This window comes from Myotis davidii, unplaced genomic scaffold, assembly GCF_000327345.1.
Source record: "Myotis davidii unplaced genomic scaffold, ASM32734v1 scaffold339, whole genome shotgun sequence".
Taxonomy (NCBI): domain Eukaryota; kingdom Metazoa; phylum Chordata; class Mammalia; order Chiroptera; family Vespertilionidae; genus Myotis; species Myotis davidii.
The window spans coordinates 82,577-99,500 of NW_006290778.1; the positions used below are offsets into that span (position 1 = coordinate 82,577).

The 16,924-nt window shown below is 38.6% G+C and overlaps 1 protein-coding gene across 1 annotated transcript in view; it reads left to right on the forward strand.

The window, feature by feature from the left end:
• Positions 1–15,192, forward strand: part of KRCC1 (lysine-rich coiled-coil 1) — a 15,524-nt gene extending 332 nt beyond the window's left edge. The window contains exons 2-3 of the mRNA XM_006763977.2: positions 10,027–10,140; positions 14,166–15,192. Of these exons, the coding sequence (XP_006764040.1) occupies positions 14,188–14,940 (753 nt within the window). The 5' untranslated portion in view covers positions 10,027–10,140; positions 14,166–14,187 and the 3' untranslated portion in view covers positions 14,941–15,192. The remainder of the gene's footprint in view (positions 1–10,026; positions 10,141–14,165) is intronic.
• Positions 15,193–16,924: the final 1,732 nt, after the last annotated feature.

A 16,924-nucleotide genomic window follows, 5' to 3' on the forward strand; every position in this document is an offset into this window, starting at 1 on the left:
CATCCCAGAAATTCTTCCCCAGGCTGCTAAGACCCTGGTTAAAATTTGGGCAAGTTTCTTGGTGCAGGGGTTTGGGAGGAGTGACCCTGCCAAAAGTTTTGACAGTTCTCACCAACACATTTCCTACAACATGAAAGGCTATTTCTTTTCTTTTTTTTTTTTTCCATTGCCTTTTCAGAGAGAGTGGAAGGGAGGGAGGGAGGGAATGGCAGAGAAAGAGGGGGAAAAAATGGATATGAGAGACACATCCAATGTTTGCTTCCCTCACCCCTGAGGGGGGGGGAGGGGGGAGGGAGGAGAGAGCGAAGGGAGAGGAAGCAACCCAGGTACCAGTCCTTGACCAGGAATCGAACCTGAAACCCTTCAGAGCCCAGGCAGATGTTCTAACCACTGAGCACACTGGCCAGAGTGAAAGGCTATTTTTTTTCTTGTTTCCATCTAAGACAGTGGTTCTCAACCTTCCTAATGCCGCAACCCTTTTTATTTTATTAAAGTATTACAAATGTGTCCTCATTCCCCCTATTAATCCCCCCATTAATCCCCCATCCTCCCCCCTCCCCCCAACTCATGTTCTCATCCCCCTGTTGTCCATGTCCATTGGTTTGGCTTATATGCATGAATACAAGTTTGGTTGATCTCTTCCCCTTACCCCTCCCTCCCACTTTTTACTACTGTTATGAATCTTAATGAAAATATCTGATATGCAGGATGTATTCATTGTTACAAACTGAACATAATTAAAGCATAGTGATTAATCACAAAAAACAATATGTAATTATATATGTGTTTTCCAATGGTCTTAGGCGACCCCTGTGAAAGGGTCGTTCAACCCCCAAAGGGGTCGCGACCCACAGATTGAGAACCACTGATCTAAGAGATGTTTAAATTCTTACAAGACTATACCTGCCGACAGCTTATTCCAAACTGAGATAAGGCTGTAAAGATGGAGTTTGATCCTACTGCAGAAGATCTCAGTAAAACATTTAGTCATCTTCATTTTAATAATTAACTTTTAGTGTTTACTGTATTGCCTTAGGTTGCTTTTTTGTCTACACAGTGAAAGATGGTGGGAGCCAGAATACCTTAAAAGAATTCCTTTCTTCTGGAAGGACAACAGTAAATATAATAACCTCATAAAAATAATTTTGTTTTTACCCTCTTCCATGATATATTCCATTTTTGTGTGCTTTTCCATAATCTTTTAACACATTTCACTTTGGAGGACTAACGTAGTAAAATATACATTTATTTTTTTATTCCTCACCCAAAGACATTTTCGTTAATTTTTAGAGAGGGAAATGGGGGAGAGAGAGAGAGAAACATCAATCTGAGAGAAATAGCGATGGGTTCCCTCCCACACCTACCAGGGCCTGGGGTCAAATCTGAAACCCAGGCATGTGCCCTGACTGGGAATTGAATCTGTGACCTTACAGTGTATGGGAGGATACTCCTACCAACTGAGCCACACTGGACAGGGCTAAAATATTAATTTTTTAAGACATTTTGTAAGCACTTCATATAAATTTCATTCACTAAAAATGAAAATTAGAAATAACCAGATTGTATTCCATTAAATATTTTAGGGAGGGCAATTTGGAAGACCAGATTTAGTATCGAGTGAGATAAAAAATAAAATCTGGATTCTTTGTTTTCATATCACCAACAAGTAAGCCTGAGCAGTTTATAGGTGTCAAAACTATAGTTCAATTTGGCTGTCATAACCAGATCACAGGAAGACTTGGAAACAGTTTCTTATTGAAAAATTTTTTTTTGCCTGACTGCAATTTCTGTTGTTTTGATTGATTTTTTGTGTGTGTGTGATGACTAAGTATATGCAAAATTACTAAAGATTTAATTATGTCAGTTCACACAATGCTAGCAATAACCTTTTAGACTTCTGGATGTTATAAGGAGTCTTTGCTAGTAATAGGTCTAGTGCTAGTTTCTCCACTAGCTATATGACCCTGAGTAAGAACCAAACTTTTAAACTTTTACAGTCCTAAACTTCTTTTCTTTGGAGTTTTGTCATCTGTGGAAAGGGGTAATTGGATTAGCCCTATTGGGTGGTTTTCAACCAGGGGTAAACTTGTCCCCAAACCCCACTGCAGAGGACATTTGGCAATGTTGGGAGATGTTTTGGTTTTTACCCCTGGGCAATGAAGCATAGTGAGAGTAGGTGCTCCAGGTGTCTGTTTGGTATAGGCCAGGGATGCTGTAAGCATCTGAAATGCAGGGGATAACCATACACACACAGACACAGCAAAGGATTCTTCTACCCGAATGTCAGTAATGTTGAGGTTGAACTCCACTAACCAATTCTGGGGTCCTTGACAGTTTTAAAATTGTGAGCTGATTTATAGTTTTGTATTGATAATCATTCCACATCTTGGTTGTGTACTAGACTGGCTGTTCATAAAACTATGAACTTTGACCAAAAAATGGCCATCAGATGGCATTCAGAGAGTAATGAAATCTGTTGATTTAGGATTGAGACTATTCACTAGGATTTAAAAAACAATATTTATTTCAGTAACTGTTCAGTTAACTGATACCTAACAAATGGTAAATATTTATATGTTATACTCTAAAACAGTAGTAACAGGCCCTGGCTGGTTAGAGCATGGGCCCTGGCACAGAAGGGCCTCGGGTTCCGTCCCAGTCAAGAGCATGTACCTGGTTTGCAGGTTCCATCCGGACTCCAACCTGTTGGATGCAGGAGGCAACCAATCAAAGTGTGTGTCTCTCTCCCTCCCCCTTCCCCCCCTTGCCCCTTTCTACGCTCTAGGGAAAATATCCTGGGTTGAGGATTAACAAAAACACTAAGATCAATATATTTTTAGTTTAGATATTTATAAAAGCCTTAAATAATTGACAATTAAGATTACATGGACAAGAAGAGAAAAAAGTGTTGCTTGTTACTTAACCAGTATCTCATTATTCTTTAAAAACTTTGTTAGAAGATCATTCTAGGATTTTAGCAATTACAAAGATCCATAGAAATCTGTAATATGAGATCTAAAAATAAAAAAAAAGCTAAGCTAAATGCAATGGTAATGAAAATAGTGTCAAGTTTAGGGGAAGTGATCATTTTACTGTACACAATAATCACAGTCTGTTCTTCAAACTGTAAAATGCTACAGCCTTTGTAATGAGTAAATAGTATTCACTATGCAAAATAATATAAAATTTAAATAGGTAGCATCAAAATTTTCTGAGTGAAGATTTTTCAACACCTAGAATTTACTACTATGCCGTCTTTCCTCAAATGGTCCTGTTGCCCGCCATGTTCACAGAAGTTTGGTACATATGTAATTAGTTCAAGAGCCCAACTATGTTAATTTGTAATTTTGTAAGGAATTTCATGGTACATTAAATACCTGTAAGTTATTTAAACCCAGTTTCACATAGAGGAATTGAGCACATGAAGGAATGGGACATAAAGGAAAAGGAAGGAGAGATGTGAAAGATATTGATAGAATCTGAGTTCATTCCAAATCACATTCATCTTTTTTAATACTATGCTTCTCCACTCCACTCCCCACTTCCCTCCTGGGGAATCATTACAACAGCAATAGTAACTTATCTTCCTCTTCGTTATTCTCTGACTTCAATGGGATGAAAGCCTTAGAATTATCCGTGCTTCCCCACTCTTCTACCTGCTCTCTCCCCAGCTATCAAAAATTCCTTTGATTCAACTTGCAGAATGTCTCTTATATTCTTCCCTTCTTTTCTGTTCTCACTACCACAATTCAGGTTCAGCCCAATAAACTCTTGCCTGCAGCACCCTCCTTACCATTATCCCTATTTTGAGTCTCTTTTTTCCCTATTGACTGCAGAATTAAATATAAATGCCCAAATAAGGCCTATTATGATCTGGCCCATTCTACTTTTATAGCACTGTCCTTCTCTGCCTTATGCATACCTTGTTTTATCTAAAGCGGATATGCCTTTTCTAATGCCTTCCTTCCTCCAGAATACCTTTTCTTTACTTATTTTTTCTTTAAGTTTTGCCTACCTCCTAAGGATCAATTCAAATCCATTCTCCACAAATCCTTTCCCAAACTCCTAAGCAAGAAGACATTATACCTTCCTATGTCTTATAGCACTTAACAGGTTTTTATCCTGCATTGTAGTTCTTTGCATATAATTTTACAAAATCGTAAATTCCTTGATATTAGGAATTGTCGTTTTCCCTAATTTATAATTCTCAATGAATGGGACAACCATGTATATATAATAGAAAGAGTTGTGATAAACCAAAGTTTAAGGTCTAGCTCTCATTTAACACGTGACAAGCTATTTTAATCTCTTTGTATCCGGATATCTTAATCTTCAAAATGTGGGAAATTCCAGTTATCTTGCAGAGGTAAAAGATGGAAAGAATAATCTATTACCTTGTTTGGCACACAGTAATCAATAAATACCACTTTTTCCCTATCCTGTCCCACAGTACCCACCATGCTACCTTGAAGACAAAATTAAATTAATAGTGATAAAGTTTAATAAAGTCCAAAGGCATGGAAAACTTGAACTAAGTTGTGTAATGGGAATTGAAAAAATGAAGAGATAGCCCAGCTGGTAAATGTCTCAATTAGTTGGGCATCCTCCAGTGCACAGAAAGTTTGCTGGTTTCTTTCCCGGTAGGGGGCATACAGGAGGCAGCCGATTCAGGTTTTGCTCTCCAATAGATGTTTCTCTCTAAAAAACAATAAACCCTAGAAAGTTTGGCTCACTGGTTAGAGCATCGGCCCTTGGACTGAATGGTCCTGGGTTCGATTGGTCAAGTGCACGTGCCTCCATTGCAGGCTCGATCCCTGCATGTGGGCGGCAACCAGTTGATGTGTCTCACATCAATGTTCCTCTCTCTCCCCCCGCCCACTCTCTCTAAAAAAATTTTTTAATATAAATCAATTAAAAAATTTTAAAGAAAGAAAAATTAAGAGGTAGATTTGATAAAAACTTTATAAAGCAAGAATTGACATGAATCAGGACTTGATAGGGAGAAATATGGCTGAGATTTTGAGCTTGGGAATATGGTATGTTTAATGGAGATATTGACAAAGTAAGAGCTAGGTGAGTGAAGGAGTTAAAGGTGACTCAAGGTTTCTTACTTTAGTGTCCACTGTCGACATAAGAAAACGTCCAAACCTTTAGGAAATTTTTATGAGTTTATTTGAGCCAAACTGGTAACACATGCCAGGAAGCAAGATCTCAAATGCTACAGAGAATAAGTTTTGCAGTTTCTTTTATGCATTTGAAATAAGGAAGGAACTAAGGAAAATTACATAGGGGTGAGAGTGGGAAGCAAAGCAGGGATTGAATTACAAGATAGTTAAGGTGATATGCTTTCTTGAGGTGTGGTTATTGCAAAGATATATTGACCTAGGTCAGCAGTTTTCAACCTTTTTTCATCTCATGGCACACGTAAACTAATTATTAAAATTCTGTGGCACACACACAAAAAAAATACTTTTTGCTGATATGACAAAAAATAGATATAATTTTGATTGATTTACAACCCTTTTTGCTCCAAGTGACTTTTTTTTTAATAAGTTTTTTTTTTTTTTTTAATTTCCGAGAGGAAGGGAGAGGGAGAAAGGGAAACATCAGTGATGAGAGAGAATCATTGATCGGCTGCCTCCTGCATGCCCCCCAGTGGGAATCGAGCCTGCAACCCAGGCATGTGCCCTGACTGGTCCATAGGTTGATGCTCAGCCACTGAGCCACACTGGCCAGGCCAAGTGATTTTTAAAAAATCAGGTGCCTAGTCCTGGCCAGTTTTTTCAGTGGTTAGAGTGTCGGCCCTCATACTGAAGTGTCACAGGTTCAATTCCAATTAAGGGCATGTACCCCAGTGGCAGCCTTGAGTCCCAAGCCCCAGTCTCTCTCACATCAATATTTCTCTCTCTGTCTCTCCACCTCTCTTCCACTCTCTAAAAATCAATGGAGAAAATATCCTCAGGTGAGGATTAACAAAAAATAAATAATCAGGTGCCTATATTTGTATGTAAGGATTTCTGGTACCAAAAATTAGCCAATCAGAAGCAACCGTATTATGCAACATAACCAATAAGATGCAACTCTGTTAAATGACCTATATATTTATGGTTCAAGACAGGTCAGCGTGGCTCAATGGTTGAGCATGGATCTGTGAACCAAGAGGTTACAGTTCACTTCCCAATTTGGGGTGTGCAAGAGGCAGCCAATCAGTAATCTGTCCCATCATTGATGTTTCTATCCCTCTCCCTCTCTGAAATCAATGAAGTGGTCCCCTAAGGGGGATCCTCCTTTAAAAAAAAAAAGAGAGACAGACAGGGTATTCACACCCTAAGGCTGTTATTGTGTTGGCTGTTTTTTTTTACTTCACATTCTAAGGCAGCGGTTCTCAACCTGTGGGTCGCAACCCCTTTGCGGGTCGAACAACCCTTTCACAGGGGTCACCTAAGACCATCGGAAAACACATATATAATTACATACTGTTTTTTGTGATTAATCACTATGCTTTAATTATGTTCAGTTTGTAACAATGAAATTGGGGGTCACCACAACATGAGGAGCTGTATTAAAGGGTCGCGGCGTTAGGAAGGCTGAGAACCACTGGGAAAAGAGGTCAGTGGCCGTCTGAATAGTCAAGTATCGCATGTTTAAAAAATTCTTGAGGCACACAGGTTGAGAGTCTCTGACTTAGAAACAATGCATTGTTTCATGAGCAGAAACCGTGGTCAGGGCTTGTTTAAAGCAAAGATAAACCTTTCACTAAAAAGTTGTATGCCTGGGGCATGACTACCCACCATGACCTGCCCTGATAGGAATTCATAGTCAATCACCCTGTGAGATTACTTTCCGTAGAACCTCTTTTTTTCGTCCACACAGCTTAAAACATTCATTTGCAGGAATTAGGCAATCTGATATTAAGGGTTGAATAGAGAGGGAAATAGTTATAATTTAGGGTATCCTGAGCTTCCAAATGACTAGTCTTCAGAAAACTTTCCATCTGTGCTAGTTTTAGTTGTTAGAATATTTACGTGGTGTTATTGAATATTTTTAATGTCACATCATCATGTTCAAGTTGATTATATTAATTCTGATTCAAGGAACGTTCTGAAAGTTCTTTTAATTAAACTTTTTACCTTGCCTGACTTAAGAGTCAAATATAATTTACATTATATACTTTTAAACAACTAAAAAATAATTTAAAGGGATACTATATATTATAGAGAAATATTTTTAAATATTCATTAAATCCTTTATGATATTTTTCTGATTCATAATTCTTGAACATAATATTTTTAAGCAAATCTTTTAATCTATACACTGGTATTGAAAAGTAGACTTAGTTGGAAGATTTCGTGTAGAACCTTTAAATAAAATTATAGCATTTTTAATTACAAAGTAATATATGTTCTTTACAAAAATTTAAACAACCCTGGCCAGTGTGACTCGGTTGGAGCATCATCCAGTACACTGAAAGGTTGTGGGTTCAATTCTGTCAGGTCACGTTTTTCGGTTGTGGGTTCAGTCCCTGCTTGGGGTGGGTACAGGAGGCAACAAATCTCTCCTCTCTCCTTTCCTTCCCCTCTCAAAAAAAAAAAAAAAATCAATAAACACATCCTTAGGTGGGATTAAAACAAATTTTAAACAATACAGATGTGTGCAGAGAGCAAAATGTTGAGTGTTCTCCCATACTCTTTTTCTAACCCTATTTCCCAAATTCCATTAAGTTTAGTGTATATGTTTTTGGATTTTTCCTATGGGTGTTGAGCTAACACACAACATGAGACCATCAAATCAGACTCAAATGAATCTGTAATATTACCTAGTATCAAGGTTTACTAATTCAAGGGTCCAGGCAATCAAGAGGCTTTAATGAAACAGCAGTGTCTAACACATGACCATTATTTTCCCACATTGATCATGTACCTCTGACCCAGAATAATAGATGAGGTGTCTAAGTGAGAGTCACCTCACACAGTGGAAATGTTAAAATTATGAATCTGTATTTTAGCTTATATGACAGTCTTCAGGAAGTTATGCCTCAGGGATCCTGGATTTATCTGTTATAGGTCATCTTTAGCCAGGGACATCTTGCTGAGAGCATTTCCGATAAAGTTACCCTCCTCCTAGCAAATATCATTTGACTCTTTACCTGAGGTCCAGAGATCACCTGCCTTCTTCCCTCTTCCTCCTCCCAGGAAGGGAGTGACTGGATTACAGTCCAGCTCTAACTCCTCCGTACAGTCAATACATGTGTATATATTTAAATGTTTGTTCTATATGTTGAATTTTTATTAAAATTGAATTTTAGATCAATAGGTAGGTATGTAGGTAGATGTAGTTCTACATCTATGCACAGTTAATATATTGGGCATTTCTCTATGTGGTTCCAACACATTTATTTAAATGGCCATATGGGAAGTATTTTGGTGTCCCATGATTTGTATTGTATTTATAAACTAGTAAAGTTCCATAAATAAATTTCAGCCATTAGGAACTCTAGGTAGTAGTATAGACCTCAAGTGTAATAGGGAGTAATTTTGACAGATTATTTACTGTGGTGATAAACACTTTTAGAAAATATTCTAGAAGTTAATATGTGAATATGACTGTAGCTATGAGTGGCTTGTCTAATCCTTGTTTAGTGAGCCTTGCTTATGGTCATGTTTGTGCCAAATGTGGAGGACAGTTGCCTACCATGGGTAATGATGGTTTGTGGTTCCTTCATGGGATTCTCAGATGACATTAGTGGTATAACTCTAATTAGTGACTATCTTAAAGAGACTGTATTTCTTGATATGGTCTTCTATAAGAAAACAAAATTCAAGGCCGGATTTCTTAGACCAGTCTCTCAAAACTAGTACCCCAGATAATTTCCATAAAGTCCAGATTCCTACTGGTGACCCAATAACTTCTCCTTCAGAATAGTTTTTTCTGGACTAAGTAAAAAATACATATATATATATGGCTCGTATGCAAAGTGTCCCCTGGGGAGTTTGATCATTCGCTATGACATGCTCTGACCACCTGGGGGTGGCACGGAATGAAGGAAGGCCCCAGCCAGCAGCCAGGGGAGAGAGGCCCCAGCCAGCAGCCAGGGAAGGAAGGCCTCGGCCGAAAGCCAGAAGAAAGGCCCTGATCTCAGGCCAGGCCTAGGGGCCCTGCCCATGCATGAATTTCATGCACCGGGCCTCTAGTATTATATTTATTATCATAAGCTTACTAAATGTTTTTATACCAAAGTTCTAATGAGCAAAAAGCTAATAGTATGATCTTCCAGGCACTCCGGAAATTAAGATTTGAGATGGTATATAAAAGGATATCTAGTTGAAAATTAAAAGTACTATCTGAGGGACTCTCTCCCCCTCCCCACATGGGAGTCTGTGCTGTGAGATTCCCCTTCCCCACGTGGGAGTCTGCACTTGTTCTTCAGTAAATTTCTACCTTTGTTATACCATCTTCAAAAAAAGTTCTACCTTAAATTTTAATATGATCTATCTTACCTTCCTTTATTTTAGTCATAAATACCACTTGACTGAACAAAGACAACTTTTTACAGATACCTGTTGTAAAAGACATTTCTGGAGTAGTAACATAGTTTGAATCACAAAGGATTTCACATTATGTAGTAGGTTGAAAATAAAGAGCTTATAAATCATAGGATTATTTCTACTGAAGCTGATACTTTGATTTGAAAACAAGCAAAACTATTTTTAAACTCTTAGTTCAGACTAAATATATTAAAAATTATGAGGTGTAAATTTGGGGTCAACTTTGTTCTAAAATAAACTAAATATTAATTTTTCCAGGGTAAAATATATGCTCAAAAAGAGCTTTACTTTCAGATTTACAGGAATCAAAATAAGCAATTGAAGATGGAGTTTGTGAATTTTCAGATGATCTTGGTTGATGATATAATTCTAAACTTTGAATGCTTTAATCTTTAAAACAATATTTTGGTTGTTTCCAGGTGACTAGGAGTGAAGTTATGGACAAAAATTATTTTTCTAATCTTTGTATCATGTTTTCTAGCTCCCCAGTTGTTGCACAGTCTCACTGTTTGGGGGAAGTTTATACTAGAAAACTGAAGGCAATTAATGGGTGAATATGGTCAGATTTCTCCACCAAGTTCTCAGCCTGATAAAGGTAAGGTTCCATTTACCTCTTTATTGATCTCTGCACCATCTATGGTCTTTCATGACTCCTTTCTTTTATTTAGCATGTCTTCAAGGTTCATACATGTTGTACCATATATCAGTACTTCATTCTTTTTTATTGCTAAATAAGATTCCATTGTATGAATATCCACATTTTATTCATTCATCAGTTACTGGACATTGAGTTGTTTCTACTTTTTAGCTGTTATGAATAATGCTGCTATGAACATTTGTATACAAGTTTTTGTGTGGATATAGGTTTTCAGTTCTCTTGGGTATATACCTAAGAGTGAAATTGCTGGGTCATATGGTAACTGTATGTTTAACATTTTGAGATATCCTAAACTGTTTTCCAGAGCAGCTACATTTTACATCCCCACCAACATTGAATGAAGTTTCCATCCATACACTTAATATCATTTGTCATTAAGATGATTTGTCATTTTGATTAGTCATTCTAGTGAGTGTGAAGTAAGATCTTTTTTTTTTCCTGTTCTTTTTTCTTTTTTATTGATTTATGGAGTGACATTGGTCAATGAAATGATAGGTTTCAGGTGTACAGTTCTATAACCCATCATTTGTACATTGTATTGTGTATAAAATCTTTTTGTTATTAAAATTTTAAAACAGAAAGTAGAGAAAAGTAGTATGAGCACTCATGCACCCATAATTCAGTTTCAATAATTATCAACACCTCTTCAATCTTGTTAGTGGCTTTTTATATACAGTTTTATTAAAGTATAGTTGATATATAATAAGCTATACACATTTAAAGTTACACAATTTATTGGTTTTTGACAGATGTATATTCCCATAAAATTACCAACACAATCAAGGTGGTAAACATATCCATACCAAAAAAAAAAAATGCCCTTTATAATCATTCCCTCCCACCTCTTCATGCTTCATCTCAAAGCAGTTACTATTAAAAAAAAAAACAAAAAAAAAAACCAAAAAACAACAGTCACTGTTACTATAGGTTAATTGCCTTTTCTAAAGTTATATGTAAATGGTATCATCTAAGTACTCTTTTGTTAGACTTCTTTCACTCAGCATAATTATCTTGAGATTCTTCCATGTTGTTGAGTATATCAATAGTTTCTTTCTTTTTACCACTGATAAATATTCATTATATGAATACTAGAGGCCCGGGGCATGAAATTCGTGCAGGGGGGGGGGGGGGCGGTGTCCCTCAGCCCAGCCTGCACCCTCTTGCAATCCGGGACCGCTGGCTCCTAACTACTCACCTGCCTGCCTGCCTGATTGCCCCTAACCACTCGCCTGCCTGCCTGATAACCCCTAACCGCCTCTACATGCCTGCCTGATCACCCCTAACCCCTCTGCCTGCCTGCTGTTTGCCCCTAACCACTCTGCCTGCGTGATCACCCCTAATTGCTTGCCTGCCTGCCTAATTATCCCTAACCACTCTGCATGACTGCCTGATCACCCCTAACTGTTCGCCTAACTACCTGATCACTCCTAACCGCTGCCCTGCCTGCCTGATTGCCCCTAACCATTCTGCCTGCCTGCCTGATCGCTCCTAACTGCTCACCTGCCTGCCTGATTGCCCCTAACCACTCTGCCTGCCTGCCTGATCTCCCCTAACCATTCTGCCTGTCTGCCTGATCGCCCATAACTGTTCACCTGTCTGCCTGATCACCCCTAACTGCTTGCCTGCCTGCCTGCCTGATTGCTCCTAACCACCTCTGCCTCGGGCCCCACTGCTGCAGCTTCGTCCACAAGGTCATTCTGCTGTCTGGTCTAATTAGCATATTACGCTTTTATTATTATTGATACCAGTATTTATTTGATTTATCCATTTGCCTGTTGATCAACATTTGGTTGTTTTCCTTTCTGGAGCTATTACAAATAAAGCTGTTTTAAATATACATGTATATATAGGTCTTTGTGTAGACATATATTTCCTTTTCTTTGGGGTAAATATCTAGGAGTAGAATAACCAACCCCTATGGTAGGTTATCTGTTTAACTTCTTCAGAAACTGCCAAACTGTTTTGCGGGAAGCCGATCCACCCTTGCTGCTTGACACAGTTGCTGCAGGGAAGAACAATCATGCTTAAGCTACATAATCTTTACTTAGGATAATCACCTTCAGTTACTTCCTTGTAGCTTAATAGAACAATAGAGTAACCTTGGAATGGAGATAAGAAACGCCCTAACCTTTGGAATAGAATTGATAGGATTAAAATCAACTGGTATAAATACAGATGTAACAAGACAATAAACACAGAACTTGGCTGGAGATCCTGGGTAGAGAACCTGGCTAGGCTGCTGATCAACTGAACGCTGTCTCCGTGTCATTCCTTCTTCGCCGACTCTGTCCACACCTTTGGGGACCCCTGGACCTGCTGGGGTTGGACCCCAACACTGTTTGTGAAGTGCTTGTACCATTTTACATCCCCACCAATAATGTAAGAGAATTTCAACTGTTGTGCATCCTCACCAACACTGGTATTGTCAGTCTTTTTCATCTCAGTCATTCTAATATATGCATGGTGGTATCTCATTATGGTTTTATTTGACATTGACTTGACAGCTAATGATACCTTTTCATGTTTTTTTTTGGCCATTGCATATATTCTTTTCTGAAGTATCAAATTTTTGTAGATATTTAATCAAATATTTGTTATATTATTTTATTCTATTCAGAATTGTTATACTATTTAAGTTGAATAGTAGCTAAATTTTCTAACTCACCAAATTAGGCTTCATGTAGACTTCCTTTTTAATCTCAAATGTCCAGATAAGATAGCTGATCATTAGTGACTCTGGGGTGCTATGTTAGGCTTATTTTTCTTTTAAAGGGAGGACTGTTCAATTCTGCCCAGGTTATGCTAATTTTTGGAGATAAAATGTATCACCAGAAATAGCTAGGGATTATCATCTCATAATCAGTACATTTTCTGCTGTATTTGTACTTAGGCAGGATTTTAGGCAGTGTAAAGAAAGAGAAGCAAGAATAGTACTGTCCCCTTACCTCCCCCCCAAAAAAAAGTCAAACAAGCCCTGACCGGTTTGGCTCAGTGGATAGAGCGTCGGCCTGCGGACTGAAAGGTCCCAGGTTCGATTCCGGTGAAGGGCATGTACCTTGGTTGCAGGCACATCCCCAATAGGCGGTGTGCAGGAGGCGGCTGATCGATGTTTCTCTCTCATCGATGTTTCTAACTCTCTATCCCTCTCCCTTCCTCTCTGTAAAAAAATCAATAAAATATATTTTTAAAAAAAAAAGTCAAGCAAACAAAAACTAGTATATGTACTCTTTTTTCTGAAACTTTTCTGTGCATCAATTTAATTCCCTCTCAGCTTTCACCAACATTTCCTCCCTTAGCCCTCCCACCAGTAGTTTGATAGAGAATAAACCAGAAGACATCCTAGAATGCTTTCCCACCAATCAGAAGTAGCGGAATGAAATCCAAGTCCTACATAGAAGAGACAGAGCTCTGTTCTCTCATTTTCCCTCATGCCCTGTATCTAAGAGTTTTGTCTCATAGCCGAATTTCCAATTTCTAGTATTCCCAAACCATTTTATAAACATCCTTTTATTTTTTTTAAGTCCTATAGTACTCTAGTCAGGTGAGTATGTGTGGTTATTTAATTTTGTTTGGGAGAAAACAATATACAGAAACTAATTAATCAGAACTATAGAAAATTATGAACATTTAGATCAGTCTACCCACCATGTATTCCTATCATACGTCTCTACATACCTTACATTTTTAGCCCTACAACAAAATCTTATATGTCAGCTCCTTTCTGCCCCCTCATTCCTCTTCTGAGAAAGATCAAGTTCCTTGTGAGTAGCCTAGGAGATATTTGATTTCCGGATGTTCCTTTTTGGCATATAATGTCATGATATTTAACTTTTATACTGAATTAGGTTTTAATTTGTTTGGACTTCTGTGTTTTGTATTGTTTTGTTTTGAAGCTCTCTTCAAGAACAAAGATATATTCAGAGTAAAATAATAAAAATAAATTTCTTTTATCTTCTTTACAGAAAATCCCTTGTTGTCAACCTAATGAAGCATTCAACGAAGACATATGACTCTTTTCAAGATGAACTTGAAGATTATATCCAAGGGCAGAGAGCCAGAGGCTTAGAACCAAAGACTTGTTTCAGACAGATGAGAGAGGACTATTTGGAAACCTATAGGGACAAAGAAGAGGTTGATTTCAGACCCAGGTACAGAAGGTTTGATCAAAGACTCCCAACTGAAACCATCCAGACCCACCCGAGGTCATGCAGTGTTTCACAAACAGTGGAAAACCAGTTACCTCAGTGGCTACCAGCTCATGACAGCATGAGATACTGTCATTTCACCAGGGACTGTTTCTCAGAAAAACCAGCACCCCTAAACCTTAGTCATCAAGAGTATAATTATAGCTCATACAGTGTCGAATCTAGAGTTTACAGGCATCTCTCAGAAAACAGTACCAGTGCCCATAAAGCCGGCCATGAACAGATACGGGAGAAGAGAAAACGGCACCCAGAAGGAGGCAGGGAAAAATCGGAGGAGCAGCAGCCCGAGCATAAGAGGAAAAAAGGTTGTGAGGAAACAGATTTAGACAAACACAAGAGCATCCAGAAAAGCAACACAGAGGTAGAAACAGTCAGGATCAGCACAGAAAAGCTTAAGAATCAAAGGGAGAGAAAAAGACGAGATGTAGCCTCTAAGAAAGAGGATCGTAAGCGTAGAAAAGAGAAAAAGGAACAAGTCACAGAAAGGACGGAGGAGGAAATGCTTTGGGACCAGTCTATCCTTGGATTTTGAAGCTCTTGAGTTGATTCTCCTGCAGTTAAACTGAAAAATCATTGAGGAGCTTGGTTTTATGATGTTCATGTTCATAGCGCTTTTCTCATGGAAACAGGTACTTTCACTTCTAACAAAGACCAAGTGAACAGAAAGTATTTAGGCCTTGCCCGGTAGCTCAGTTGGTTGGTGTGTGGTCCCAATAAGCCAAGCTTTCAGCTTCAATCCCTGGTCAGGGCACATACAAGAAGCAACCAATGAATGCACAAATAAGTGAAACAACAAATTGATGTTTCTCTCATTCTCTCTCTCTCAAATAAAATCTTTAAAGTATTTAGTATGCCTGATAACTCCAACATGGAAATTTTCATTTTCTAGAAACTTCATTACATTTTTCTTACATATAATGTAATTTCCCTTAATGAGAGCAGCTTTGCTTTTATTCATCAAACTGCTATGATGATGGAAATAGTTTTCTCTTGGGAAGTCATTTATTTTAAATTGGAGGATTAATAGGCTTTGTAGAATCTATTTCTTAATTGGGTCTGTTTTAGTTTGGGGTGTGGTATTTTTATATTCATTAGTTTTCTCAAATCAATTTATATTTTTTTCCTCTGCTAGATATATATTTTGTTTGTTTGTTTTTGAAGCTCTTTGTATTTTATAGATTGAATAATGAAATACATTAAAATAATCTTAGGTTACATATAGTTTTAAAAGTTTCAAAGAGTATACAAAATCCATTTATAATAAGTTTATAATAAAGTTCTAATTTCTACATTTGTTGTTCTGTATCAATGATCTGTTCCTGTTCAATGACGATTTCCTTCTGGAAGAGTAATAACTGAGCAGTTTGTAAGTAAGAGGCAAGGTCTTTTGGGTAGATCACACTACAGTTATAAAAATTCCTTGTCTGCTATACCTTGCTCATTCATATTTAAAACCACTTTATCCCTCTCCCTCAGTCCTCTTTCATGTAACCAGTCTCCCTACCTTTGCTGAGCTGCTGCCTTACCCAGCCTAACCACCTTAGCTAGCCTTCTAAATCACACAGACACGTACACGTCTGTGCCCACCATTCTCTGAATATTCTCTCCTGTACTCTGAGGCTGGTGACTCTCCTTCCCTTGGAGGCCAATGGTAAACCTGTTTCTTCCCCTATGGTCCCTCCAGGAAGTCCTAGCCCCCCTGGAATCCGGCCAGCACCTAACGGCAGGGTGCCTCTATACACCACACCTCTTGGATTCTATCCCCACTCCTTAAAGGGGCAGGTTCCAACTTCAGACTTGGAAGGCGACGATTAGGCTCCCATGTAATCTCTGAGCTTCAGCATCCCTCCGTGTAAAATGGCCAGAGCAATGCAGCTTCCTTTATGGTGGCTGTGGAGATGAAATGTACAACAATGTTCAGTGCCTGCCAAACCAGGGCCACCTAACAGCTGTTGCTATGAATTCTGGTCTCCAGGCAATCCGGGATACAGCTGGGTATCCGTCCCGCCTGTGAGGGTCGTCCTTTTATTTACCTGCGCTCCTGGAGGAGCCAGCTCAGTTATTGACTGCCCCTGCCTCAGCCATATCCAGGGGAGATAGCACAGTGGGGAGTTCTCCGCCCCTCCCTCCTAAGTCAGTGGTTCTCAACCTTGACTGAACATTAGAATCACCTGGGAATCTTTTTAAAATCCTGATTTCTGGCCTCATCCTCCGGAAATTCTGTTTCTTTGTTATGGGATGGGGCCACGACATTAGTAACAAAGAAACAGAATTTCCGGAGGATGAGGCCCAGAAATCAGGATTTTAAAACGATTCCCAGGTGATTCTAATGTGCAGCCAAGGTTGAGAACCAATGTCCTGAGTGTGCTATCACCTTGATCGGGCAACTTCCTGCCTTGGCCACTGCTCCCCCATCCTTCCAGTTCTTTCACATGCTTTCTTAGCTTTTAGATTGCTCACAAAATACTAAGCAGTGTGCCCAGCCTGAGGGCAGAACCATTCCAGCCTGCAGAGCT